Source organism: Mauremys mutica, chromosome 17 (assembly GCF_020497125.1).
Source record: "Mauremys mutica isolate MM-2020 ecotype Southern chromosome 17, ASM2049712v1, whole genome shotgun sequence".
Lineage (NCBI taxonomy): Eukaryota > Metazoa > Chordata > Testudines > Geoemydidae > Mauremys > Mauremys mutica.
Window position 1 is genome coordinate 19,965,934 of NC_059088.1, and position 26,988 is coordinate 19,992,921.

The 26,988-nt window shown below is 61.7% G+C and overlaps 1 protein-coding gene across 1 annotated transcript; it reads left to right on the forward strand.

The window, feature by feature from the left end:
- Positions 1–4,562: 4,562 nt before the first annotated feature.
- NDUFS2 (NADH:ubiquinone oxidoreductase core subunit S2) lies at positions 4,563–25,182 on the forward strand. The gene is made up of 14 exons (XM_044991408.1): positions 4,563–4,760; positions 6,240–6,346; positions 9,991–10,181; positions 13,699–13,819; positions 14,789–14,901; positions 15,787–15,861; positions 16,744–16,821; positions 17,625–17,710; positions 18,269–18,388; positions 18,995–19,124; positions 20,439–20,534; positions 21,273–21,356; positions 24,359–24,416; positions 24,967–25,182. The coding sequence occupies exons 1-14, from the start codon at positions 4,675–4,677 to the stop codon at positions 25,002–25,004; spliced, it is 1,383 nt and encodes a 460-aa protein (XP_044847343.1). The 5' UTR covers positions 4,563–4,674; the 3' UTR covers positions 25,005–25,182.
- The last annotated feature ends 1,806 nt before the right edge of the window (positions 25,183–26,988 follow it).

The window sequence follows — 26,988 nt, forward strand, 5'->3', positions numbered from 1 at the left end:
TGTACACAATGCTCCGATCACACAGCTCCAGGCACGTGAGAAAGCAGGGATGAGCTGGAAATCTGAGCCAGGAGCTCCAGCTTCAGCTGGGTGGGACAGAAAACAGGAGCTTTGTTGAGCAGGGAGATTGGCACCACGCTGGCTAAAGCCTTAACTTGGGATGGACTCGGGACAGAGCAAACCCTGGGTGGATACTAGCGCTGTCTACACTGGGGGTTAGGTCGGCTTAACTACACTGGTCGGGCGAGAGGGATTTTTCACACCCGAGTGTCGAAGCTGGGTCGATCTAACTTCTTAGTGTAGACCAGGCCGCAGCGACTGTCGGTAACAGCTGATCTCTCCTGCCTTGGAATGACACAAAGAGAGGGGCGTGGCTCGGATGACGCCTGGTTATAGCCAGGCTGAGCCCTGCTCCCCTTCCTGCTTAGCAAGCATGATAAGAGCCCCCCCTCTGGTTTCACCACTGCCAATGCAAGCCCTTTGCAAACACCTGGTGAGCTCCCAGCCCCCGGGGCAGGATGGGGGGGGGGTCACTGATCTGAAATCCCAGGCTACGTGGAATGCCATGAATTCTAGGATCAGAGCAACGGGGATTTTCCAGGTGGGAATTTGTAGGTCTCAGTTGGGTGGAGATGCCCATGCCAAGCACCCCCGGGAGGAGGTGTGTGCTAGGAAGGAGCTGGGAGAAGCACACTGCTTAACCAAACTCCCAGTCTCATTGTGACTGAGTCCTCACTACACTCCCCTTCACTGAACCCAAGCCTACAGCCAAGCCCAAGCTGAGGCAAACTGACCAAACCCACATGACCATGGGCTGGCAAGCGGGGTGCCCTGATTTCACAGGTGGGCAAACTGAGGCACAGAACGTAGAAGTGGCTGGGCCGAGACCATACAGCAAGTCAATGACAGAGCCGGTATAGCGCCCAGGAGGCCTGACTCTCAGTCCTCCGCTCAATACACTGGAGAACACTTGCTCCCAGCCCCAGGAACAGAGCCGAGGAATTCTGACTGCCAGCCCCCTGCTTTAGCCAGTAGCGAACACAGCTTCCAGCTACAGAATAGGGCTGGAGCCAATGGGTGCTTCCCCCTGGAGCTTTCCAGATTATTTCCAAAACACTGTTACCAGGAGTCCTGGCCTCCCTCTCCAGCATCAGCCTCTTCTGAGGGCATCAGTCCTCTGGGGCCAGCAATCGCGGGGTGAGCTCAGATGCAGCCCAGTGGCGCGGTTAAAGGGTGAGCAGGCCCCTCAGGTGTTCTGAGGAACACCCCCTCTAAGGCGCAGCAATCAGACAGGGACCTGCCGGCACCTTTCCGTGCTGAGGCTGCAGCCCCAATGCCGCCCAGCGCAGCGGTGACAGGGCTGCACTATTGTCAGACGCTGCGAAACGCAGGGGCCAGCCTCGGTCCTGGCCGAGCAGCGGCCCCCTTGCCTGTGGTCTCAGCAATGGTCCATGGCAACTCACGTCCCCTTCTGCCCCTGCTGCAGGTCGCTTGCCATCAGGACCAGAGCACACTGGGCTGGACTCGGGTGCAAGGCTCCCGGCGTGAGTGGGGAATCCCCAGCTGGCGTCATTTGCCTCTCACTTTGCACAGGTGTAAAGGCCGCCCCGGCGCATGGGCATCGGGCCCAGTGGCAGCCGGCCACCCTCCCGTACCTGTGGGTAAACAGAGGCTCCCTGCAGGGCCCTGTCACTGGTGCTAAATTGAGCAGCAGCCCCAGAGGATGTGCAAGGAAGGAAAAGGCAGAGGCAGCAGCTTCCCCTCCTGGCTGGGTCACTTGAGGCTGCCTGTGGGATTGACTGACCAGGGCCCCGCTGCGCCAGCCCTTCCTGCATCCTACAGGAAAGCCAGGCAGCAAAGACCAGCTTGTCCCCTGGCCATCTCTGCTCCTCCCGGACGGGGAGCCAGCCCCTGTCAGCGAGACCCCGGCTGGAGGACTAGCTGTGGCCAGGGGGGCAGCGGGTGGCTGAGGGTGCTGGCCAGTGGTGTCTGTCCCAGCTGCATATGGGATGTCAGCACTTGGAGAGCGAACAGAGCCCCACAAACCACAGCCCCGGCCCCATCCCCTCCCGCCATCCCCGTTAGGAATGTCTGCGAGGGATGAAACCGCAGCCCAGAGGGGGAGGGCAGAGGGCCTGTCTGGCACCGGTGGCTAAGGATGGGAGTAAAGATTTCCACTGACTCACCGCAGCCTCCCCAGCAACACAAGCAGCACCCCCTGGTACCCCCTCCCCCCGCCATACAGCCCAATGGCCCCACTACACGCTACTGCAGAGTCAGACATCCGTGCCACAACCTCCCAGCACCCAAAGCCCCCACCACAAACAGACACACACTGACACAATCTACACAAACAGCCCCGTGCCTGCAGATGTGCACGCCGCGCACAACCCCCATCGCGCACACTGACACAATCTACACACACAGCCCCGTGCCTGCAGATGTGCACGCCGCGCACAACCCCCATCGCGCACACTGACACAATCTACACACACAGCCCCGTGCCTGCAGATGTGCACGCCGCGCACAACCCCCATCGCGCACACTGACACAATCTACACACACAGCCCCGTGCCTGCAGATGTGCACGACGCCGCGCACAACCATCACGCACACACTGACACAATCTACACACACAGCCCCACGCACCACTCCCCATCACACACAGACCTTCATAAAGCAGCTCCCCAAGCACCTCCTCCCAGCCGTGCGCCCGGGGTGCAGGTTGCAGGACAGGAGCCGTGCGTCTGCGGTAAAAGGTTGCAGGGCAGGCGCCTGGCACCTGGGGTACAAGGCTGCAGGGCAGGGACCTGGGGTACAGGACTGCTGGGCAGGCGCCCGGTGCCTGGGGTACGCAGCTGGTTAAAGACAAAGGCTAGGTGCTGCAGTCATGTCAGACTCAGCCTGAAGACCTGCTCCAGGAGCCCCCTTGTGGCTATCGGTTCCTGCAGCAGTGAGTTCCCAGCAGCTGATTGAAGAACCCAACGGAAGGGACTTTTCCCACATTCAGTCCCTCTCTCCATGCTCAGCCCATCTCCTCACCCTGCAGCGGCCTCCCTACCTGCCAGGAGAACAGCTGGGATGGTTGCTGCTCCGTGTGCCCTCTTCAGGGCTGATCAGCACTTTTCCTGCAGGACAATCCCCCAACAGCTCTGGCTCCTGGGCATCCTCGCTGACCCTCAGAAGAGCACAAGCTTGAGGTCCTGGCTGTTGCCCAGTGTGGTGTCTCAGAGGCTGCCCGCGCTGCTCCCTCTGTTGAAAGCAGGGGTGGAGCAGAGCCCTTCTCCAACAAGGCAGAAGGTCTGAGCGGGGCGGGGGCCTCGTCTTGTTGCCAGTCTCCCGGACATCTGCCGTTGGTGTTGCAGCCGGTTCCAGCCCTTTGACCTCCCATTCAGGGCTCTCCAGGCAGCTGACTAAGTCTCCTCCTCCCAGATGATTTCACCCCAAGGCCAGCATCTTGACTTAGCGCCTAGCAGGGGTCCCAGCTGTGTCCCACTGCACTGCCAGCTCTCCGCAGCCCCATCCCAGTGCCCAAGGGCAGCATCAGCGCAGTTGCTGTAATCACTGTAGATAATCTTGGCTCCACAAGGATAGACAAAGGGGGCTGAGCCATGAGCTGAATGGGCACTTCCCAGCTTAGCAGAAGGCCCAGTAGAGTCTGGGATCCTTTGCCTGGTCTCTGTTGGAGCGACAGCCCCAGGAAGCAGCAGCCAGGGACTAGTGGAACGAGACCCATTGCTCTGCTCCTAAACCTCGCTGCCAGCTGGAGCCAGCAGGAACCGGCTGACAAGGATCCCTGGGAATCCCACCAGGCAGGAGCTCCCAGTCCTGCTACTCCTGCTCCGCGGGCTCAGCTCTGCGCTGAGCAGTCCTGGCTCTGCTGTGGCTACTCACCACAGGGCCCAGCCCAGCCCCATGGCGCTCGGGTTCTGCTCAGCCATGTGCATGGACGTGTCCCGGAATCCCTGGCACCAGCTGCCCCATGACTCAGGGCTGCAGGCGGCTCGGGGGGCATGGCTGAGAGGAGGGGTGGGGGTCTGGGGGCTCTGCGGGGGGAGGGGCAGGGAGCTAGGGGGGGCAATGGGAGGGGACCCCAAATCCACCTCCCCTTGAGCGCCCAACTCTGGGGGAGCCGCGCTCGGGAGCCGGGCCCAGCCTGTGGCTGCCCAGGCCCTGCCCTGGGGGGCCAGGCCCAGGAAAGGCCCCCCAGCTGCACTGATCATAGAGCCAGGCCCAGGCCAGGTCCCCCCATCACTCCCAGGATGCCCTCATCCAGCATGGCTCCCTGCTGTTCTTCAGGCCATTCCATTGGAAGGGAGACGGAGCAGCGAGGCTGCCTGTGCCCAAAGTAAAGATGGTGCCCCATGCCGGGGTTGTATGGGCGGTGAAGCCAGGCCAGGCTCCCGGATATTACCCATAGGAAAGATGGAGGCACCTCGAACGCGGCCACGGAGAAGGACTCAAGCTGGTGTCCCGGATGTTGCCCGTACTAAACATGGCGGCCCGCTGCGCTGTTGGTGACGGCAGCGCCGGCCCGGTTTTCTGGATATTGCCAAGACGCCTCTTTTGCCCTCACTAAATATGGCGCCTCACCGCCAGCCTTTCTTACCGGGTTGAAGCTGCAGAGGGCGGTCGCGTACTTCCGTCCCGGCTCGTCGCGGCGCCGCTGGGAAGATGGCGGCGCTCAGGGCTCTGCGGAGGCTGCGGGCACCTTCAGGGTCATGGCTCCCGGGGCTGCGGCTGGGGGCAGCGCCGAGCAGGTGAGACCCAGCCCGGAGCCTGCCCGCACCCTCGCAGCCTCCCCTCCCCCCGCGACCCGCCCCCCCGGTGACTTCCCCTGCCCCCCCCCCGCCCCCCCGGTGACTTCCCCTCCCCCCCCCCGCGACCCGCCCCCCCCGGTGACTTCCCCTGCCCGCGACCCACCCCCCAGTGACTTCCCCTGCCCCCCCCCGCGACCCGCCCCCCCGGTGACTTCCCCTGCCCCCCCCGCGACCCACCCCCCGGTGACTTCCCCCCCCCCCGCGACCCACCCCCCGGTGACTTCCTCTGCCCTCCCCCCCGTCACCTCTCTCCTGGGATCTCCTCTTCTCTCCCCCCAGGGATCCTGTCCCCTTTCCCCTGGGAACCCCTCCCCTGCCTTCTCCCCCCACCCGACCCTTCGGGGCATTTCCGTCCCCCTTCCCTGAGTTCTCCCTCTGCCTTCCCTCGGGACCCCTTCCCTGCCTCCTGCGCTCCCCCACCCCCCCGCGGACCTCTCCCCTGGGATCTCCCCTTGCCTGCCCCCATGACCTATTCCTCGGGGACTTCTCCCCTGTTTCTTCCCCACTGGGACCCCTCCTCTGCCTCCTTCCTCTCCCTTGGGACCCCTCTCCCCTGTCCTGCACCCCCAGGACCCTCTGGGCATTGTCATCTCCCCTGGTGGGGACCCCACTTTCCCTGGGGTTTCCTGCTGCCCTCCCCTGTCTCCTTGGCACCTCTCCCCCGCCTCCTGTTCTCTTGGGATCTTCCTCAGGGACCCTTCCCCTGCCTCCTGCACACCCAGGACCCTCCTGGGCATTGCCCTCCTCTCCCTGTCTCCTCCCCCCCCGGGCATTGCCAGCTCCCCACATGGGGACCCATTCTCCAGCCCCCTAGTAAGGACACTGTACTTGGCTCTTACCATAGATCTCTGCGCATGCCGTGGGGCTGTTCACTTTGTTACTCCAGCTGCTGCAAACAGGACCCAGAAACTTGCCTCCTGCAGAAACCAAACTGCCATGCTCCTGGCTGGTTCTTGTCACTGGGTGGCTACTGGGTGGCTGTCGTACAAGCCCCCTAGCTTGTGGGGCAGATGTACGCGGTGCCCTTGTGACAGCATCCCGGTGGATGCTAACTGACCCCTTGGTAGAGAAGCAAGACCAAGGATTGAGTGGGCCATGGAGACAGAAGTCCCCTCATCCTTAGCCAAGCCCCACGCGGTCAGGCTTGAGGGCGGTGGGTGGGGAGCAATATGTGGACAGCTTGTACTGCTGCTCCCCAAACTATGGAGAAATAGGCTCCTGGGCTACCAAACCGCTGCCTTCCCCAGGATGAAGCTCACCCATCCAAGACAGAGTCTGGCTTTCGATCCCCTTCTTCTCCTTTCCTCCCCCACCTGCCTGGCAACAACCCCTTTAAAAGCCCACGGAGTCTGAGACTAGAGACGGGCAGGTTGAATGAATTTGCCGGGTTTGACACGCTTTCCTTATCTCTGGGTCCAGAGGCGCAAAGCAGTGGCAGCCGGATGTCGAGTGGGCCCAGCAGGTTGCAGGTGCGGTCATGTACCCCACCAAGGAGACTGAGAAGTGGCTGCCTCCTCCCTGGAACGGTGAGTTCTGTCGAAGGCGCCTGCCCCATTAAATGCATCATCACCATGCGGATGCTCTTGTGTTGGGGATTGTCATGATTTAAGTTTGGAGCCAAACCCGCCACTGGGGTGTGCGGTCCCACCTCTGTGAACGTCGCTAGACTAGCAGCTGAGTAGCCCTCTTGGGCCCGATCCTGTAGTGAGCTCTGTGTAGATGGACCCCTGTATCTTCAGGGAGCTTATTGCTGAATTGGGGCCTTACATTGTCCAAGCTGAGATCGTGGGAAAACAGATGGGGGTCAGCACGGAGGGGGCTTCCTTAGTTTAAGGTGATCTGGGTAAGGAAAGAAGTCTGGGTTTGGTTTTAAAAAAAATTTTTTTTTTTATCTGGCGTCTCCCTTTTGATAGAAATGATCCCATGGCTTTTATTTTAATGTAAGTGGAAACAGGATTTTGGATTTGAGACGTCTTTGCTGCATCGGAAACCCAAACACACATGCTCTGTGCATGAAGTGATGATGGGGGGACAGGTCAGTTGTACAGAGTGCTAGAGATCGCCTTGTAAGATGGGCTGATTTGAACCTACGTTTTAACACAGCCAAACACAAGCAAAGACTGCAGGTCACGCTGACGGGATGGGGCACAGTATCCTGGAGTGCAGTGACTCTGAATAGGATGTAGGAATAACTGATGTTTGGGCTTGCTGGCCATGCTGCGGGGGGGGGGGGGGGGGTAGGAGGAGGAAGGATTGGTTTGAGTCACAAATTCACAAAATGTTTGTTGATCCGAAGCTGCATCTCGGCCCCCCCCAAAAAAACAACAACAACAAAGTGGTTAAAAATTTGTGCTCCGCTCTAGTTGGGCTGGGCATTGTGTGTATGCGTGTCCTGGTAGCTAACCAATTGGATAGGAGTTGTGTGATACGGTAGCTAAGAGGGCCTATGCGATCCTCTATCTGTACAAATAGGGGAATAGCCATTACTGGATACTGTGTGCAATTCTGGGGCTTGTGCTTCAGACTGTTGACAAATTGTAAAGGTTTCAGAAAAGAGCCACAGGAATCACAGAATCATAGACTATCAGGGTTGGAAGAGACCTCAGGAGGTATCTAGTCCAACCCCCTGCTCAAAGCAGGACCAATCCCCAACTAAATCATCCCAATGAATGATTCACTGTCTGGAAAACCTGCCTGAGAGACTAAAAAAAGCTCAGTCTAATTAGTTTATCCAGTGAAGGTTAAGAGGTGACTTGTTCAGTTACAGGCACCTACCTGGGGAAGAGGTTTCTGATTGAAGGTGGCTCTTTAATCTGCCAGAAAAAGGCATAACTTGATCCAGTGGCTGGAAGCTGAAGCTAGACTAAGTCAGACTACAAATAAGGCACAAACCTTTATGGGTGAGGGCAGGCAGCCACTGGAACAGTGTACTGAGGGGTTTGGTGGATTTGCTGTCTGGAGAAGTCTAAGATGTCTTTAAAAGATTTGTAGCTCCACCCCGAGATATGGGCTGGACACAGGACTCATGGAATGAAATTCTCTGGCTTATGCTATGTGGGTCGGGCTAGATGTTCAGAATAGTCGTTTCTGGTCTTAAAGTCCATGAAACATCCCTCAGCTGGGCTGGAAATCTAGACCCTAGTGCATTGCGTGCGAGATTAGAAAACGAGACCCCGAACGCAGGAAGTGGGGAGGAGAGAGCCGCAGTGGGAAGAAGTCAGGATAGACGCTTTCCCGTTGCTGTAATTTCATGCTGCTGCTAGTTACAAGGAAAAGGCAATTTGCGTGAAGTGCTGACTGGGATTTTTAGCTGGCCTGTCCCTTTAAGCCAAGTATCCCGGTAGCCGGCAGACCTGTGCATGCATTCGCTGGCTTTCTGGTTTCTGAGACATGTGCTGCCGATGGATTGAAAAACGATCGGTCATAGGCAGGCTAACGTATGACCTATAATATTTGATCTAAGGACGGCTGACTAGTGTGTCATGGTGTGAGCTGACTGCTGCAGTGGTCAGGAAGGGACTTCTCCCCCCATGCAGAATGCATTATGGGGCATGCTCCCCTCCTGTGAAGGCTTTGATCTTGGCAGCTAAAGGAAGAAAGAAGTGAATGCACATTCTGTGTGTGACACTGTTGCGGGGGAATGCTTGTTGTGGGGAGGTGTATTTGGGGGGGAGCTGGGTGGGCTGCATGGCTCTGGTGGCGGATGTGGAGTTGTCCCTAGCAGTCTGCCGCTCTTCACGCGTGTTTGGGGGGCGGGGGGGAGTTACCGTGGTTTAGCGTTGTGTGTCCAGGTGAGCTGCGCCAGGCCTGCCGTTGTGGGACCCCTGTACATGAGCTTCCTTGGGCAGGGTCACTGTGGGGCTGCAGGCTCTGCCGACGAGCTGCTGAAATTCCACGATGTGTGAATGCTACAGCGACTCCAACTGCACCTCGCTGAGCTCCGTTACTTTGACTGTTGCAATTGTCCCCGGAGTTTATCATCCCCAAGGGGCGGTGCCTGGGGGTCGTGAGTGTCCAAGAGAAATCTGAGCTAAAGAGACTTTTCTCGAACTATCTGCAAAGGAGCAATGACTCAAGCTGGAAGGGGAAAGCCTCCAAGGGCAGGTTTACTCGGAGCTCAGCAGGAGCTAGGAGGCAGCCTGCAGTCTGGGGGGCGGCCCGCGGGCTGTGCATGCATTTGGAAGTGCAGCCTTGCTCAGTGTGATGCTTTCTGGCATTTCTGACATGGCAGAGCAGCGCTCTGCCCGGGCCAGGGCTGCTCACATTGGGAATTCTCCCCCTTCAGCAGCCCCAGCAGGCGCGCAGAGAGGGAAATGGGGTCAGATTTTTCATGAGACGCCTGCAAGATTTTCCTCCCGCTCCCCTGCTGGGCAGAGACCAAGTTTGGGACAGTTTGGCCCAGACGAGGCTTCCTCCTGGGTGGCCCCTCCAAGGCAAGCGCTGAGCGTCTGTGCTGGGAGCCGCGGTCTGTGCTGGGAGCCAGCTTGCACCCTTCGCTCCCGCTCTCCCTCCTCACCACAGCCGGGCGCTCCCGGCCTCTGGACTCGTGGGGCGCTTGCTGGTCTTTAGCTTGCGCTGGGCACAGCGAACGGTGGGGCACACTCACTCGGGTCACCCAGAGAGCAAACGACCCCCCTGCGTAATGTGAGAAGAGCAGGGAGGCCTGAGAGCGACAGGTGGTAATAAGGTAAGGTAATAATTGGAGATATACCAATCTCCTAGAACTGGAAGGGACCTCGAAAGGTCATCGAGTCCAGCCCCCTGCCTTCACTAGCAGGACCAATTTTTTTTTGCCCCAGATCCCTAAGTGGCCTCCTCAAGGATTGAACTCACAACCCTGGGTTTAGCAGGCCAATGCTCAAACCACTGAGCTATCCCTCCATAGGCCGCTCCCATAGACAAGCCCAGTGCTCTGCAAGGCTGAACTGCTGAACAGGGCTGCTCCCAGTGGTGGGAATCGCAGTGGCCGGGAGGGGTGGAATAGGGCTGCCAGCTGTGGGGCATGCACCGTGGGGCCTGAGTTCTCTTCCATCCCCGAGCTCTCATCCTGCTCAGCCTTTCTAGTGCAGTGGGGCAGGAGGGCCGGTGGGTCTCCCTGGAGTGCTCTCCCCCGTCCGGAGGTGCACCCTGCCATCTCACGGCCTCTCTTGCTCTCCTTGTGCCTGAGCAGACAAGGACCCCCCGGCTGAGAAGGATGTCTCCAACCTCACGCTGAACTTCGGGCCCCAGCACCCAGCCGCCCATGGGGTTCTGCGGCTGGTCATGGAGCTGAGCGGAGAGACCGTGAAGAAATGCGACCCCCACATCGGCCTGCTGCACCGCGGCACAGAGAAACTCATCGAGTACAAGACCTATCTCCAGGTAACCGCAGGGGGGCTGTGATCCCTGGGTCCCTGCCTGGACACCCCAATCCCAGAGCAGCAGTGCGGTGGGCTCCTGCAGCCCCGTGGTGCTTTCCCGCAGTGCTCCAAGGGCGTTTGCACCCGAGCCAGCTGCCCCCCCGAGAGCCCGATCCTGCAAGCCCAGCTCCTGGGCATTCCCCAAAGTGGCTACATGATGGGGCCCCAGTGATTCAGCTGCTTCCCATGCTTGTTCCCTGCCTGCCCCATCCTCTGTGCCAGCCCGGATGGCGATTCTGGAAACCACTGATGTCCCAAAGGGAGGGTTGTCTCAGGCCTTTAACCTCCTGCACGTGAGTGTCAAGTTCTCTCTGCCCCAGGGCAAGGCAGGGGCCAAATCAGGGCTTTGGGGCTCCCTGCTCTTCTGCCCCACAGCCCTGCCCTGCTGTCCCGGCTGCCCAGTGCACTCCAACTTAGCCCCACCTGGCAGGCTGGGGGGTGCCCTGGAGACAGTCTGCCTTGCCCATACTGCAGAGTGACCTGGGGCAGCCTGTCCCTTTCAGTGGCAGGGGTGGCCACCTAGTCTGTATTTGGGGTGCATCTAGTGGTGGCAGGGGGAAGCAGCAGGGAGCAGAGTGTCAGCAGTGTTGTCCAGTGGCTTGGGTAGGCGAGTGGCAGCCAGGACTCCTGGGTTCCAGTCCTATTTCACTCACTGTGGGGCAAGTCTGTTTCCCTCTCTGTAAGGGGGAGTACTGTCCTGTCTGACCTGGGGTCATGGGCTCTGATTCCCATTTGTAAAACATTTTGGGACCCTCAGGCGCCATGGGCGGGGTGGCAGTAGGGAACGCCGAGGTCTTGCCCCTTGGAGTAAAGAACAAGGGCTGACACAAGCAGGACAAAAAACACGCACGTGTGTGTCTCTTGTTTAACAAGAGACGTCAGCAGCCTCTGAGGAAGCTGGGAAGATGGAGTGTCCTGCCAGACTTTGCATTAGGGCCTTGTAAACGACGCTCCCTTGATTTACTGTCCGGATCAGATGTAACCTTTCTAGCCACCGGGGAAGCAGCACTTGAAGTAATCCAGCCCAGTAAACATGGGGCGGGAGCCAGGCAGAGCTGCGGGTGCCAGAGCGCTCTGGACGCGCTCGGGGCGTGCAGCCAAGGCAGAAGCAGCTAAGTGACGCGCTCCCTTGGCGGCCCAAGCTGGCTGTAGCGATGCAGAGTGTAAGCGCCTGGCGGGCGTTTGGAGGCAGGCGATTCCCAGCGAGCGAGTCCCTACTTGTGCCCTGTAAGTCGGGGGAGGCAGGCGGGCACATGCTGCCCATTGGCCCACAGAGCGGGGGCAGGACCAGGGCGAGCGCTGAGCACTGCTTCCCAATCGCTCCCCTCTGTCGGAGCAGGGAGGCAGCCAGCTGGCGGTGGACAGCGAGTGGTGTGAATGGTGAAGGCCTGTTGGGCTGGTGACTCGCTTTGGGGGCGCTGCTCAGCTCATCAGCCTTAGCCAGTGCTTGTGCCAGGCTCCGGGCAGGGGCATGGGGACACATGCCAAGTTTCACTTCCCTGCTCAGCTTGCTGGGGGCTGGTGCTTCCCTCATGCCAGCCGGTTCTGTTTCGCGTTTAGGTCCTCATGCGCTGACTCAGTGCTGTTCAGAGGGGGTGTTTGAGGGCTAGAGGAAGGACATGAGAGTCAGGATCCTGCTTCTGTTACAGACTCCTCGGGCAGGTCACTACACACCTCCGTGCCTCAGTTTCCCTGCCTGTACACAAAGGATAATCACCGTTCCGCCCTGTGGTAAAGGAGCTCCCCTAAGGCAGGCTCTGGTCTGTTCTGTGCGGAGACCAGGAGGGTGACGTGTGCGCCAAGGACAAGCTGCTTCTGCTCTGGAAGAGCAGGTGGAGGGGCACGAACACAGCTGGCATCCTGGGGAGCGCCCAGAGGCTGAGCTGGGTGCAGATGATCTGACGGTTCCCTTCCTCTGTGCACTGCTGTTCTAGAGGCACAGGGAGCGTGTGCAGCACAGCTCTGTCCAGGGGCCAGGCCAGAAGCTGGGGGCTGGAGGGATGGATTCAGATCTCACTGGTGCATTGACTTCAGCGGAGCTCCTCCTGCTTTACACCACAGAGCCCTGGTCAGGCGCCCTCACTGTCGTCGGCAGCACCGAATCTGGGTGGCTTCCACAGCACCGCTTCCCTGCTTTATCATCAGCGGTCGCCTGGTCCAGAGGAGAGGGTCAGCCGCCAGCTGTATAGTGCCGGGGATGCCGACTGACTGCCTGAGCGACAGCAATCTGAGTGCTGCTGCCTAGGTGTGCAAGCAGTACCATGCATGCTCTGCAGAGACACAGCATTGTGATCTGACCCCCAGGCACCAGCCTTGGAAGGCCGTTCACATGGGCCTTGCAGGCAGTTCAGGGTTCGGTGGCGGGCAGGAACTTTCCTCTGCCTGCTCCAAGCTGCTGTAGCTATTGACTTGTAGGTGAACAGGAGGAAGCTGTAGAATGGGGAGCGCAAAGCCTTCTGGGAGTTGTAGTCTTTGGACTGTGAAATGTTTGGCTTCTGCGAGGAGCAGGCGTTTCTCACTGCGGTGCTGCTTTGTCCTTGGACATCAAGGCTGAGGGAGACTCTCCAACCCCTCACGCTGATCTCGGTACAAAACCATGTACTCTGGTTCTCATCTCAGCAAAGGAATTACACGGGGTACATGTGCCTGAAGAAACTTCCAACTATCTAGGCCAGCGGTTCTCAAACTGTGGGGCACGTCCCAGGGGTGTGTGTGTGGTGGGGCCCACGCCAGCCCCCACAAAGGGGTAGGGAGGGGGTGCCACCCAGCCCCACTCTTCCCCTAGCTATGCCCCAGCCACGATTGGGCTGTGGCCCTGGCTCTGCGGCCCGGCTCCTGGGCCCCGCTGTCACTGCCAGCTCTGCTCCTGGTGCGGGGGAAGAGGGGGTGCGAATACATTCTGTTACTCGTAAGGGGGGGGTGAAAGGAAATGTTTGGGGACCACTGATGTAGGCTTTAGGCTGGGCTCCTCCCTGTGTGCAGTGGGGCTGCTCTCAGGCTCCCAGGATGGCAGGCCTGCACGTATGTTGCTTTGATTGTACCAGGTCTTGTGGCTAAGCAGAGCTGGGTGGGCGACGCCCTGCGAGCCCTGGCGACGGCGAGTCCACGGGGGGTGCTCTCCCCTCTCAGCGCTGAAGCAGTGCCTGAGGCACCGGGCTGCCTTTCGGCGAGATGTGAAATTGAGCCCTGTCTGCTGGTGGTGCTCTGCGTATTTTGCGAGGCCGGGGTGCTGACTCAAGTGCCCTTGTCCGATCTCATCTCGGGGCGGCTGGAATGACCCCGGCGCCCCTGCAATTCTAGCTGGCTGCTGGGCTCCTCCCCTCCTCTGGGACAGTGGCACCGGGCTCAGGGATGGGTGAAGGGATCCCCGCTTTGTACCTGGCCCTGCGCGGGTTGGCGTTTTCCCAGCGCCAGGCTGTCTGCAGGCAGCGGTTCTGCCGAGTGCCGGACGGTTGTTTGCAGGCTGTCCTCTGTCGCAGGCTTTGCCGTATTTCGATCGGCTCGACTACGTGTCCATGATGTGCAATGAACAGGCCTATTCCCTGGCGGTGGAGAAGCTGCTAAACATCACTCCGCCCCTGAGGGCTCAGTGGATCCGAGGTGAGTGTTCCCCTCACATTGGCTGCCTTGGCTCTGTGGAGGCGGGTCCCAAAGACAGCCCCTCCCCAGTCCTCCTCCATATGCCCCTCCCTACTGGACCTGTCCTGTGCTTTCTAGCTGGCACCCTGGCAGGGGGTCTCCAAGGCCAATGCCCGTTTGTCCAGGTGGCCAGCTGGGTCCTCGCTAGGAGCATAGGAGTTGCCAGTCAGTAGTTGGCTTATGCCCCGGTGCTTCTGGCCAGAGCCCATCACCCATAATGCACGGAGGGAGCAAGACGCTTGATAGTAACTGGGGGTCCCGCGGCCAACACTGCCCTGGGGTTCCCCGGCGTTCTCTCTCCCTCTGGTGGGCGTCGGGTGCGGGGGTTGGGGGAGGAGAAGCCTCTGGGCACCCCGCTGAGCTTGGGCGAATTTCCTCCCTTCATACCCTGCCCCTTCTCCCACATCACCCAGTGCCCAGCCTCTCAGAGCCCATTGGTGCTGTTCTGAATTAGGCCAGAAGAAGGCACTGGAGAGAGAGAGAGAGAGAAGGGCTGAGCCCACATCTGGCACTTCCCCGGGTGTGTCGGGCGCGCGCTGCCCGCCTGCCCCTTCCCCGGGTGCCCGGGTGTGTCGGGCGCGCGCTGCCCGCCTGCCCCTTCCCCGGGTGCCCGGGTGTGTCGGGCGCGCGCTGCCCGCCTGCCCCTTCCCCGGGTGCCCGGGTGTGTCGGGCGCGCGCTGCCCGCCTGCCCCTTCCCCGGGTGCCCGGGGGTGTCGGGCGTGCGCTGCCCGCCTGCCCCTTCCCCGGGTGCCCGGGGGTGTCGGGCGTGCGCTGCCCGCCTGCCCCTTCCCCGGGTGCCCGGGGGTGTCGGGCGCGCGCTGCCCGCCTGCCCCTTCCCCGGGTGCCCGGGGGTGTCGGGCGCGCGCTGCCTGCCCGTCTCTCTCTGACTGGGGCTTTCTCTCTTCCACCCCCCCCTCCCCCGCCCCCAAGTTCTCTTTGGGGAGATCACGCGGCTTCTGAATCACATCATGGCTGTCACCACCCATGCTCTGGACGTCGGGGCCATGACCCCCCTCTTCTGGCTGTTCGAGGAGAGAGAGAAGGTAAACCCCACAGCTGGCTCTAACTGTAGCCAGCAGCATCATCGCAGGAGAGGGGCAGGGCAACCAGAAGTCGATGGCCCCTCTGCTCCAGCATCCTGTCTCTGTGAATGGGCCACGGCACGTGCCTCCTCAGCCAGTGCCTAGCCCCAAAATGCAGCCAACAGGCCAGTGCTGTCTAAGGTGGATGGAGATTTTCCTGGCCCAGCTGGGGAAGGTAACGCCCGGTGTCACCAGGGACCTCTGGAGCTCAGTCCCAGGCAGGGCCAGAGGCCCCAGATCTGGAGTGGGGTGATTGGCCAGGGGAGGAATCCTCCCTTGGCCCAAGGGGTTTGCTGATAGCAGCCTGAGTCAGATGGCGCTGCCCGTGAATCAGTTGCTAGCTCAGCGATTGCTGAGGATTCTGCAGCCCAGGCCAGGGCTAAGCAGCTCTGTGCCAAAGGCCAGGGGTAAATTACGCAGGCCCCATGTATCCTGCTTTGTCTTCCTCCGTTACGGTGCTTCCCCGGGCTGCTCTTCTGCCTGGCTCCCTGGCCCTGCTTGGCGCTGGCTGGGGCTCAGCTGGCAGCCTTGGATAGACTGACTCATTTCCCCTTTCTGTGGAACACGCTGGTGCTTCCTAGTTCACCAAACAGGCCCTGGAACGGGTTCCTGCCGGGGTGTGACGAGCCCATGCCAGGGCATTGGCAGCGAGAGCTGTTGGCTGCTCCCCATGCCCCTGGGAACAGCATCTCTGGGGTGCTCCGTGGGGTGGATCCTGCAGAGCTGGGATCACCCCAGGGCTGGGGGGGGCACTTTAAGGCTGGCCAGCCAACCTGGTTTGCTCGCGCTCTGTGCCCCGCGGGTGCTGGGCATGTGGGTGAGCCGTGCTCTTTCTGTCCCCTGCAGATGTTTGAGTTCTACGAGCGGGTCTCCGGGGCCCGGATGCATGCGGCCTACGTCCGGCCCGGCGGGGTGCACCAGGTACAGCCAGCAGCATGGAGCTCTCCTCTAGCGCTGCCCCGTCCATACAGAGCTGTGCCCGCCTCCCTCGTGTGGGTAGCCTGATTGGCTGCTACAGCGTCAAGTCTGGGGATGGCCCCAGAGCCTTGTTGGTTGGCCATGGCGCCCTCTGCAGCTCATGAAGGGACCCGGCTCCCAGCCTCCTGCCGAGTCGGGGGAGCTGGGGTGGGCGGAGCCGCAGAAGGAGCTTGTGCCGGATTGGGCACGGGCACCCAAGCCCCTCCCCCTTTCTTCAGTAGTGGCACTTCCTGCCGAGCCCCTTGTCCCGGTCCAGTCCAGTCCGGTCTGCTGAGAGCAATGCTGGCCTCTCGGGAGGGCTTCTTGCAGCCCTGCCACTGCCAGGAGCCCCATTCGGGGAGGGGCTGCGTCCCCCTAGACAGAGGGAGGATCCCCTTTCCCCACCATGGAGGTCCTGTAAGGCGGCCGGCTGGAGATGCTCAGTGCTCAGACAAGATGTCAAAATGTGACTCTGGCAACAGTGTTTCACGCCCATGGCCCTGAGCTGGTGGCCAACCCTCCCCACAAACTGGTGTCATAGGGTCTGCGGCTGGTCAGGCCAAGGCAGGATCCCACCTTGGGCTCCTCTGTCCCTCCTCCAGGTTGGCTTGATACTCAGAGCCAGGCAGGGGGGAAGGTGGGGAGTGGCTGGGGCCTCGTCAGCATTTCTCAGACTTGGCAGCAACCACGGGGCCCCCTGCTCCTTGGGTGCTGGGTGATCTCCCTGAGTTCTCCAAGCGTGTGTGTGTCGTCTTCCCCCCAGCCCTGTCCCACATGCACACACATGTGCTGCAGGAAGAGTTCAGATTCTGCCTGTGCTAACCCCCTCCCCGCTACCCCCCACAGGACCTGCCCCTGGGGCTGATGGACGATATTTACGAGTTCATCAAGAACTTCTCCATCCGGCTCGACGAGGTGGAAGAGGTGCGGCTCCCAGGATGAGTCACCGTGTGAACTGGGGGTGGAATTATTCTCCGCAGTCAGCCCCTGCTGTTCCCCAGGGAGGGGACCCCTGCTTGGGACCTGGGAGTGTAGGAATCCGATGTCCCCTCCAGCCCCATGAGTCCGCATGTCTCAGGGTTTGAGAAGGGTTTTGTGCATTCCATTCCCTCTCTCACCCTGGGTCAGGCCAATGTGGGATCGGCCTCTGCCAGGTCTGTGTCGGCTGATCCAGCCCCCAGTGGCTGCTCAGACGATCCACATAAGTTTTCCTTCTAGCGAGCAGCTAATACAGCTGCGAAGGGAGCACGGGGTGGGGTGCTCTTTTACAAGGGTGAGCAAATCTGTGTGTGTCTGGGGGCAGGGAGCCTGACGGCAGAGCTAAATTCTTCGCAGGCCCCGCTGTGTGTGGAGGCGCTATGCCCGGTGGCTGGGTTGCTCTGCACTGCTGACGGCACTCTTCCTTAGTCGAGGTGTTGATTCGGGTGTCCTAGACAAGGTCAAACCCCCTGTTACCATCAAGAGCTGGAAAAGCAGAATCCCATCTCCAGCTGCAGGGGAAATGGAGGGAGGTGCAGAGTGTGACGTGATCATGGTCTGTTAACATCTGCTGTGTTCCACTCCAGAGCTAGCTGCATTCCAGCGATGGGGAGGGTATATATGTGGGGTGAAATGCCTCCGGGTGCCTGGGTGCTGTATCGTACGTGTACCTGTGAGCAGCCAGGGCCCAGTGTTTGGAATGAGTGCCGGGTGACATTTCGCTGTGTTCACTCCCTGTCTCCTGGCAGTTGCTCACTAACAATCGGATCTGGAAGAATCGCACGGTTAACATTGGAGTCATAACCGCAGAGGAGGCTCTCAGTTACGGTTTTAGGTATGATCCTTGCCCAGGGAGACATGTTGTAAGGCAGGCTGGAATGAGGGTGAGAGCATCCCGGGACGACGAGGTCTGTATGCTCTGTCCTCTCCCCTATGGGCTGACCTTGCTGGGGTGTCAGTGGATGGTTGATGGTGTCGAAAGCAGCGGGAGACCCTGGCGCGGGCGCGTGAGAAGATGCCCTTGGTCTGGGAGGGAAGCCTCACTGCTGCTGCAGTATACCTTGCTGGTGGGTTTCCCTTCTGCAGCACCATCTAGTGGCTAGAGCCAGGAGAGCAGAGTCCCGAGATCTGTACCTGACTCTGCCACTGCCCCCTCGCTGTTCCTCGGTTTCCCCAGAAGTGATGGGCTAATAGCGGCCGGGGGTGGGGTGGGGCTTAATCAGCGTCGGAAGCTCTTGCCAGGTAGGCTGATGCCAAGTGCTCAGGCTAAGGTAGAAACTTCCCCATGGCGGTGGATTTGGGAATGGCCCCCTGGAAGGGTTATGCTTTTCTCAGCCATGTCTGGGACTGGCCACTGCTGCTCGGCTAACCCTTCCCTCTCTGCCCTTCCCAGTGGGGTGATGCTCCGTGGCTCTGGAATCCAGTGGGATCTCCGCAAAACCCAGCCCTACGACGTGTACGACCAGGTGGAGTTTGATGTTCCAATTGGAACGCATGGCGACTGCTATGACAGGTGCCTTCCGTGTGCGGGGGGGAGGGGGGAGGCGGTGCTCCGGGGAGGGCCGTGTCCCACGGTGAGCTCTTCAGGGAGGGGAGACTGACCCCAGGGAGGGCTATGTGCTGTGGTGAGTTCTCTGGGGATGAGGGGCTGACCACGGGTAGGGCCGTGTCCCATGCTGAGTTCTCCAGGGTAGGGGGGAAGCTGACCCCAGGGAGGGCTGTGTCCCGTACTGAGTTCTCCAGGGGGGGGGCTAACCCCAGGGAGGGCCGTGTCCCGTGGGAGGTGCTCATTGATCAGGGACATGCCTGAAGGCTGCCCTTGCAGCACAGGGACCATTCTCAGGCTCACTCCTTTCCCCCTGAGGCGCCTGTCTGTTCTGCAGCCGCTCCGTGGCCTGAGCCATGTGACAGCAGCTCCCTTCACGGGCCGACCGGGCCCTGAGCATCCTTTCCACAGAGGGTCCAGCAGGGCTGGGCGTCACCTGCCAGGCTGTGCGTGGCTCGAGCTAAGCAGCCTCCTCTGTGCGGTGCTCAGGCTTCCAGTCAGTCCTGCTGCCTGGCCCCCGGTGGGCTGGAATTGCCTGGGCTAAGCCTGCTCCGCCCCCCCCTCCTGCGGCAGGTACCTGTGCCGGGTGGAGGAGATGCGCCAGTCGCTCCGCATCATCCTGCAGAGTCTCAACAAGATGCCCGAGGGGGAGATCAAAGTGGATGATGCCAAAGTCTCTCCTCCCAAGAGATCCGAGATGAAGGTAACGGAACGCGGCGCCTCCCGCTCCGGGGGCCTCGACTCTCGGGGAGGGAACAAGCATCTCTAACGTGCGCTGTGGCCTGTCCCAGCCTCGGGGGAGGCGGGGCTCGTGTCAGAGCAGAGGACTGCGGGGCAGGGCTCCTGCCGTCGGGGGAGGGTGGATGCCCTGGGGAATCCAGACACCTGACTTCCAGGCTCAGCTGTGACTGTGGGCACAGTGCTGGCTTCCCGGGAGGGGGCCCAAGGCTGCAGCCCAGCTGGAGAGCACTGGTGCTGCTCTCGCGCCTTTCTCTGAGGGGGGTTCCTTTGGAAGGGGAGTGGGCCAGCAGCTTCCTGGGTCTCTGGCATCCCTGCCAAGCTCGGTGGGCGAAGACGGCCACAAGCCACGGGCGGCTGCTGGCCATGGGCGATTCCTGTTTCCCCTTGTTCCTGTAGTGTGACCCCGCTTTGCTAAGGAGTGCCGAGCCCTGTGGGGGCTCGGAGAGCAGGCAAATGAAAGCGCTGTTTGGCTAGCAGGTTCCAGGTTGTACAGCACCTGGCACGGCTCTCAGGTGCTGCCACAATATGAGTCACTGAGGAGGATGAGATGGAAGATGGGCTTGTGACCAGCACTCGACCTGGGTGACCCTGGGGTGTCGCTAGCCCTCTGAGTGCCTCAGTTTCCCTATCTGCAACAGGGGGAGAACAACCCTGCGTCTGGTGTGTGAGTTCAGCTTGGGGCCTCTCGCTCTGTGCAGCCATGGGGCTGCTTTCGTCCTACTGCAATATGCACAATCCAGATGGAAACTGCCTTCGATTGGGGGCCCCTGGTAACAGCTGGGGACGGGGGCAGGTCGGGAGCTGTCGCCCACAGGGGAAGAAACGTCTTTGCCCGGATGGGACCCAAGACAGGGGCCCTGACCCCTCATCACTAAAGACCCGGCACCTGGGGATGGAGGAGGAGGGGTGCTGCATTCCTGGTCACTTCCTGCCCAGAGCTGCTGGGTAGTGAGTAGCGATACACACGGCGGTAGGGCTGGGGAATCTCGGCAGCCGTGTTTCTGGAGGAGGGGAAGCAACTCGCAGAGAAGCCAAGTGACTGGGCCAGTGTTGCGCTGTGAGTCAGTGGCGGAGCCCTGGCTCCAGTCCTGGGCCTGGCCGGTGCTGCCTGCCTGCCGTGACGCCCCAGGGCGGCTGTCCTTCCTGCTGGGGGCCGTGTGTCTGCGCTGGGGCGAGGACCCGTGGAAACGTTCGCTCCGTATATTGCTGTGTGTGTAGTCAAGGGCTGGGATGGTCCAGGCCGCCTGTCTGATGCTCTGAATTCCCTTCTGCACAGACCTCCATGGAGTCGCTGATCCATCACTTCAAGCTGTACACAGAGGGCTACCAGGTGCCGCCCGGCGCCACGTACACAGCCATCGAAGCCCCAAAGGTACCCGGTTGGCGGGGCGTACAACCCTTTGCCTATGCTCTGGGCGCCCTCCTCCCTCACAGGTCCCCCCCGGCTGTGCCCTGTGGGGGCGGGGGCATGTTCTGGTGCCATTACAAACCATGGGAGATGGCTGAGCCCCTGGGGGTGCGTTAGAGCTGCTGCCCCTGCCACTCAGCTGGAGCCTGGCTGCCCGCTGCTGGCACTGTCCATGGGAACGGCCTGGCACTAGAGGACAGTTGCCACTGGCTGGTGATTGCGCTGGTGATGTTCCATCGGCCCCAGCTGCCCCGGGGGGCACCACTGGGCCTGATTCCCAGGGACGTGTCTGGGGCAGCTCTGGGTGTAGGCTGCAGATGGGGGTCCTGGGGGCTGTGCCGGTCGCTCACTGACAGGCCCAACCCAAGCGGCTCCCCTTCGCCCCGCATGGGTCCCTGGTTCTGCTCAGTCATGTGATGAGCTGCTGGGTTCGGTTGTGTCCCAGAATCCTTTGTGCCAGCTGCCTTGTGCCCATGTAGCCCCCCCCCTTTCACGCTGCAGATGGGACAGGCTTGGCTTGCCTGAGCCAGCAGGTGCAGGGGGAGGCCCTGTGGGAGAAGAGAAGGGACCAGCCTGTCTGCAGGGAGGGGGGGGCACCAAATGCCACCCCGCCTTGGGCACCTGTGCCCAGCGCTGCCATCTGGCTGTGGGAGGGCTGCAGAATCTCTGCTTGCATCGCCAACGCCCTACTCCGTCCTGTAGGGCGAGTTCGGCGTGTACCTGGTCTCCGACGGCAGCAGCCGCCCCTACCGCTGCAAGATCAAGGCGCCCGGCTTTGCTCACCTGGTAAGAGATTCTCTGAGGCTGGGGGCTGCTGGGGGAGACTGGAAAGGGGGGTTCTCACTTTAGAGGTGCTGCTGGGAGAGTCTGTGGGGAGGGGATGGGGGTCTCTCGCTTTAGGGGCGCCGCAGGGACAGTCTGGGGGAGGGGATGGGGTGTCTCGCTTTAGGGCCACCGCAGGGACAGTCTGGGGGAGGGGATGGGGTGTCTCCCTTAGGGGCGCTGCAGGGACCATCTGGGGGAGGGGATGGGGTGTCTCCCTTAGGGGCGCCGCAGGGACAGTTTGGGGGACGGGATGGGGTGTCTCGCTTAGGGGCGCCGCAGGGACAGTCTGGGGGACGGGATGGGGTGTCTCGCTTTAGGGGCGCCGCAGGGACAGTCTGGGGGAGGGGATGGGGTTTCTAGCTTTAGGGGCGCCGCAGGGCCAGTCTGGGGGACGGGATGGGGTGTCTTGCTGAGGGGCGCCGCAGGGACAGTCTGGGGGAGGGGATGGGGTGTCTCGCTTTAGGGGCGCCGCAGGGACAGTCTGGGGGACGGGATGGGGTGTCTTGCTTAGGGGCGCCGCAGGGACAGTCAGGGGGACGGGATGGGGTGTCTCGCTTTAGGGGCGCCGCAGGGACAGTCTGGGGGAGGGAATGGGGTGTCTCGCTTTAGGGGCGCCGCAGGGACAGTCTGGGGGAGGGAATGGGGTGTCTCGCTTAAGGGGCGCCGCAGGGACAGTCTGGGGGACGGGATGGGGTGTCTCCCTTAGGGGCGCTGCAGGGACCATCTGGGGGAGGGGATGGGGTGTCTCGCTTAGGGGCGCCGCAGGGACCGTCTGGGGGAGGGAATGGGGTGTCTCGCTTTAGGGGCGCCGCAGGGACAGTCTGGGGGACGGGATGGGGTGTCTCGCTGAGGGGCGCCGCAGGGACCGTCGGGGGGTGGGAATGGGGTGTCTCGCTTAGGGCCGCCGCAGGGACAGTCTGGGGGAGGGAATGGGGTGTCTCGCTTAGGGGCGCCGCAGGGACCGTCTGGGGGAGGGAATGGGGTGTCTCGCTTTAGGGGCGCCGCAGGGACAGTCTGGGGGACGGGATGGGGTGTCTTGCTTAGGGGCGCCGCAGGGACAGTCTGGGGGAGGGGATGGGGTGTCTCGCTTTAGGGGCGCCGCAGGGACAGTCTGGGGGACGGGATGGGGTGTCTTGCTTAGGGGCGCCGCAGGGACAGTCTGGGGGAGGGAATGGGGTGTCTCGCTTAGGGGCGCCGCAGGGACCGTCCTGCGGGTGTGTCACTTTAGGGATCTGCCAGGACTCTGGCTCCCCGCGTTGCACAGGGAGCGGCTGTGAGCAGTGGCTCGGCGCTAGGTGCCCAGCACGATCTGAGCTCTGCCCATCCTTGTGGGTCGCTTCCCCTGCGCTGAGCTGCCGGCCCCGAGCTGCTCCCAGGCCACACGGCACAGAAAAGGGAAGTGTGGGCGGCCGCAGCTCAGCCTGCCAAGGGGCTGCATCGGGCACGGGGCCAGCCCTGGCCTTCTGGCTTTGCCTGTGGCTAGTGGAGCTGCTGGCCAGGTGCAGCCTGCACAGCTGGGGCTGTTCCTGAGCACTGGCTCTGGGGGGCCGTGCTCCCTGGGCCCCACTGCTGTGGAGGGCAGCTGGGGACGAGGTTGGTACAGGCTTCATGGGGACGAGGTTGGTACAGGCTTCGACCTGGGGCCCTGGGCTGAGGGGCGTTGATCACCGGGGTCCTGCTCAGCCCCGGGGCTGGAGGGATCTGCTTGGCTGAGGAGCAGGAAACGCCGGGTCCCATCCTGGGCTTGTTTCAGGCCCTGCCTGTGCAGCCCCAGTCCCACCTGCCACGAGCGGCGGTGGCTGGAGGCGGGGCGGGGAGACCGTAGGGACACGCCCCGGGTGCCAGCTGGAGGTTGTTGAGGCTCAGGACACATGTGCCTGGTGAACTTTCAGACCATGGGCTTGGCCCAGAACCTCTGCTCCGGGGAAGGGGCTTCCGTTCAGGGCCTCAGCCCGGCAGCCTGGCGGTCCTGCTGCACTAGGCGGCGCTGCCCAGTGGCCTTCTAAAGCAGAGTGCTTGAGAAAGGGGCAAGTAATAACTGCTGTTTTTGTAGGACCTACAGAAAAACAGTGCGCTTGTTCCCTTCACTAGTGCTTGGCCCACTGCGTGTAGCTCCACAGGCTGAGTGGGCAGGGGATGGGAGACTTCCCAGGAGCACCCGCTTCCATGAGCAACCAGGGTGGCTCATTGGGGGTCTCTGGTCTCTAAGCCAGCACAGGCCCCAGCACTGTGCTGGGGAGCTCATTAGGGGGCGCTGTTCTGTGGGAGTCAGTGCTGGCCCCAGTTGCCCACCATAGCACTGGGGGGTGGGGGGCTAAGTGAGAAAGGAAAAGGAGCACCCCCCCTTCCCCCGGGCCCAGCTTGTGAGATGAGACCGGTTGGCCCAGGTCTCCTGGCCCCATGGCAGCCTGGCCAGGGATTGTCCTGAGCACCGTAGCTCGGGCTGCGTAGCACTGCCCCTCCCGTGCCAGCTGTAGCTCTGCACTTCCAAGCCGTTGCCCCCGAGGCGGTTGCAGGACTGCCAGCGGGTGGCCCCCCCCACCCCCCCAGATTGTTCCCTGCAGGGTAATTCCAGGGCCTGGCCAGGCTGCTGCGTCCCACCTGCTGGCACCCGTGTGTCTCTTCCCTGGTGGAAGGGCTGCAGTCCCCGGGGAGCCCAGGCTCCCGCTCTCGCCGGCCCCAGGGAGACGGACTGGCCTGTCCCTAGAGCCCTTGACCCGGCTGCTTTGAGGGAAACCAGAACAGAAAGCAGCCATTTCAGCAGAGAGGCAGCAGCTCATGGGGCCAGCAGGCTCCGGCCTCCTGCCCTGCTCTGCAGGCAGACGGCTCTGGGAGGCTGCTGCATGGGCAGGGGTCCAGCTGGCAGCACATGTGCAGCTCTGTGCTGGCCGGGGGGCTCTGGGGTAATGCAGCCAGCTGGCCTGGGCCTGGCTGCTCCTCACTCGCTGTCTCTCCCCCCACAGGCTGGCTTGGATAAGATGTCGAGGGGCCACATGCTGGCAGACGTGGTGGCCATCATCGGTAGGTTGGGCACCGGGGGAGGGGAGGAGGTGGTGCAGGCAGTGAACAGCAGGGAGGAGAGGGGGCTGCTGATCCAGAGTGGCTGGCATTGCTGGGCAGGCGTGTGGGTGCCAGCTGGTTGGGGGGGAGCCTTCCCGAGATGCCGGGGCCAAGCAGGGAGCCAGATCTGGGGTGTCCTGGGCCTGGCACAGCCCCGCTGACTCCAAGCACCGTGCCCCCTGGGACCACTGGCTTCTCTTGAGCCTGTGGGGCAGGGCCTGCTTGTGCACTGGGTGCCCCAGCTCCGCTGCAGGGGGCTTGAGGGAGTTTGGCGGCTGCTGGCCGGGGGCCCCGCGAGAGCTCCTCTGGCCAAAGCAAAGCTGGTGGTACTGCGTGATGGGCCCTAACCCCCCAGCGATTCCCATGCCCATCCTGCCTGACCCCCAAGGAGGGGTTTGGTGTGGGGGGAGGGGGAAGGGGCTTGTGCCTGGGGACAGGAGGGCTGGCTTTGCCTCGCTGGGTGCCGGGAGGTCTCTGCCCTGCCCCATCTAACAGCCCCTCTCCTCGGCAGGCACCCAGGACATCGTCTTCGGGGAGGTGGACAGATGAGCTGCTGGGCCTGCGGGCGGCTGTCTGCGAGCCCTGGTGCATCGACCTCTGCGCCCTGCCCCTGTGCACGGTGCCTGTCTGAGCGGGATGTCGTGCCGTGTGTGTGTATGCGCATCTGTGTGCGCTCGCTGCTCTCTGTGCATGGGGCTGTGTGAATAAAGCTCCCTCTGCAGCCTGCTGCGGTTTGGTTCTTAAAATGAAACTGCGAATGAGGAATCGCCTCCTTCCCCCACTGCTGGAGCTGCAGGCGGCTGGCTGGCTGGCGCAGCGCGGGGTGGGGAGGTTGGCTGCCTTGGCATGGGGGGGCAGCTCTAGTGGGGCTGTTCCCCTGGCCTCCCTCCTCACCCCCTGCTCTACCCCTCAAGTTTCCTCTTAAATCTCTCACCTCCTGCGCTTCCCACCCCCACTGTCTGAACGCCGGGGAGGGGGGGATGTGGTGAGTGTGTGTGTTGGGGGGGAGATCCCTGTCATAAGCACTTTGCTCTGGGCTGGGTGAAGCGGGCTCTTCCCCCAGAAGCTTCCTGTTACTGCGGAGGGGGAGCAGCCGTTCCCCCTGCAGGCTGAGACCGCAGTGTGGGTCCTGGCTCTTCTGGGCACATTACTCTCCTCCCCCCCACCTTCTAAAGCCCCCAGCGCAGCCTCTGGCCCCTGCGTCCCCTCCCCTCCTGACTGCGGCAAGCTGCCCTGCAGCCCCAGCTGGAGCAAGGGGTGTTGGTGGGGCCTGAAGAAATGCTCATTCCCGCCCGCCCCTCCCATGCTTCTCCTCCCGCCCATCCCGGCCAGTAACATCTGGCACATCAGTGGTGGCCCAAGCAGCTCTGGCCTCCAGCCGGGGCAGAGTCCAGCTCCTCGCCAACAGTCCCGCCCCAGCACTGCTGCGCTCTGACAGCAAAGCCCTTGTCTGAGAGGAGGAGGAGGAGGTTGGTGAAAGTCTCAGCTCTCGTAACGGACTTTGACTTAGTCCCCCCTGGCATCCTGGTTCAAACGTGAACGCTGCAGGGTCACTGGAGCCAGCAGCTGGTCACAGAGATCTCATGTGCCGATGAGGGTGCATCATGCCAGGGCTTTGCTCTAGCAGGGTCCTGCAGGGCTCTGTTCTCAGCCCAACACTATTCAGTATCTCAAGCACTGGGCTGTAGGAAAATAAAACATAAAGTCAGCACAGGTACGATGGGCAGCTGCTCTGCAGTGCTGGAGCAGTGACCCGTGCCAGGTGCTGTACGCGGCACCAGCTAGATCCCTTGGTCAGGGGTTGGAACGATATGTGCCCAAGGCCGTGCAGCTAGGAACACGCCGTGGGTCACACACAGGCAAAGGGAAGCTGGGTTGGAATGGGGGATGCTGGAAGGGGTGTGGGGAACCAGCTGAAGATGAGCTCCCAGAGTGCTGCTCTAGCTGCGAGAGCTCCTGCCCTCCTCGTGGGTAGAGACGGGAGGAGGGAGGTGGAATCTCCTCTGGATACGGCAGTAGTCGCTACTCGCTGCGTCCCGTGTCCAGGGCTGAACCCCACGCTGCCAACGGGCTGGTGCCAGCTTAGAAAGGGGCTCAGAAAAGAGCTGCAGGAATGATTTTGGGGCTGGGAAACCTGCCTGAGGGAGAGGGGAAGGACACTTGACTTTCCTGGGGTACGATCAGCACCGATGAGGTGACGTGATCGTAAGGGCCTGACTGTCAGGGATTTCTTCTTGCCCAAGGTGCCTTGTGGGGGTTTCAGAAGCGCCCAGCTGCCCCCCCCCCGCAATTACAATAATGTGACCATCCCACTGGGCGTCTGTCTGCAGCGTTAGGTGCCCATGGTGGGGGGAGATTTCGCTGCCAGTAACAGGGCTGGTGGCTGGAAGCTGAAGCCAGGTAAATGCAGGTTAGAAATAAGGTGCAGCTTTTCATCAGTGAAGGTAACTAACGAGTGCCCTCAGTTAGAGAGGCAGGGTGCATCCTCCCTCAGCTGGTCTTTAAATCCAGGCTGGGGGGGTCTGTGAGATCT

What these genes read in the sequence shown, in the direction of transcription:
- NDUFS2 (XM_044991408.1), top strand. Translation starts at nt 4,675, where the DNA reads ATGGCGGCGCTCAGGGCTCTGCGGAGGCTGCGGGCACCTTCAGGGTCA. An exon ending in GCTCTCAGTTACGGTTTTAG is followed by an intron (nt 17,711 to 18,268) that starts GTATGATCCTTG and finishes TGCCCTTCCCAG; the next exon opens with TGGGGTGATGCTCCGTGGCT. An exon ending in CAGCCATCGAAGCCCCAAAG is followed by an intron (nt 20,535 to 21,272) that starts GTACCCGGTTGG and finishes TCCGTCCTGTAG; the next exon opens with GGCGAGTTCGGCGTGTACCT.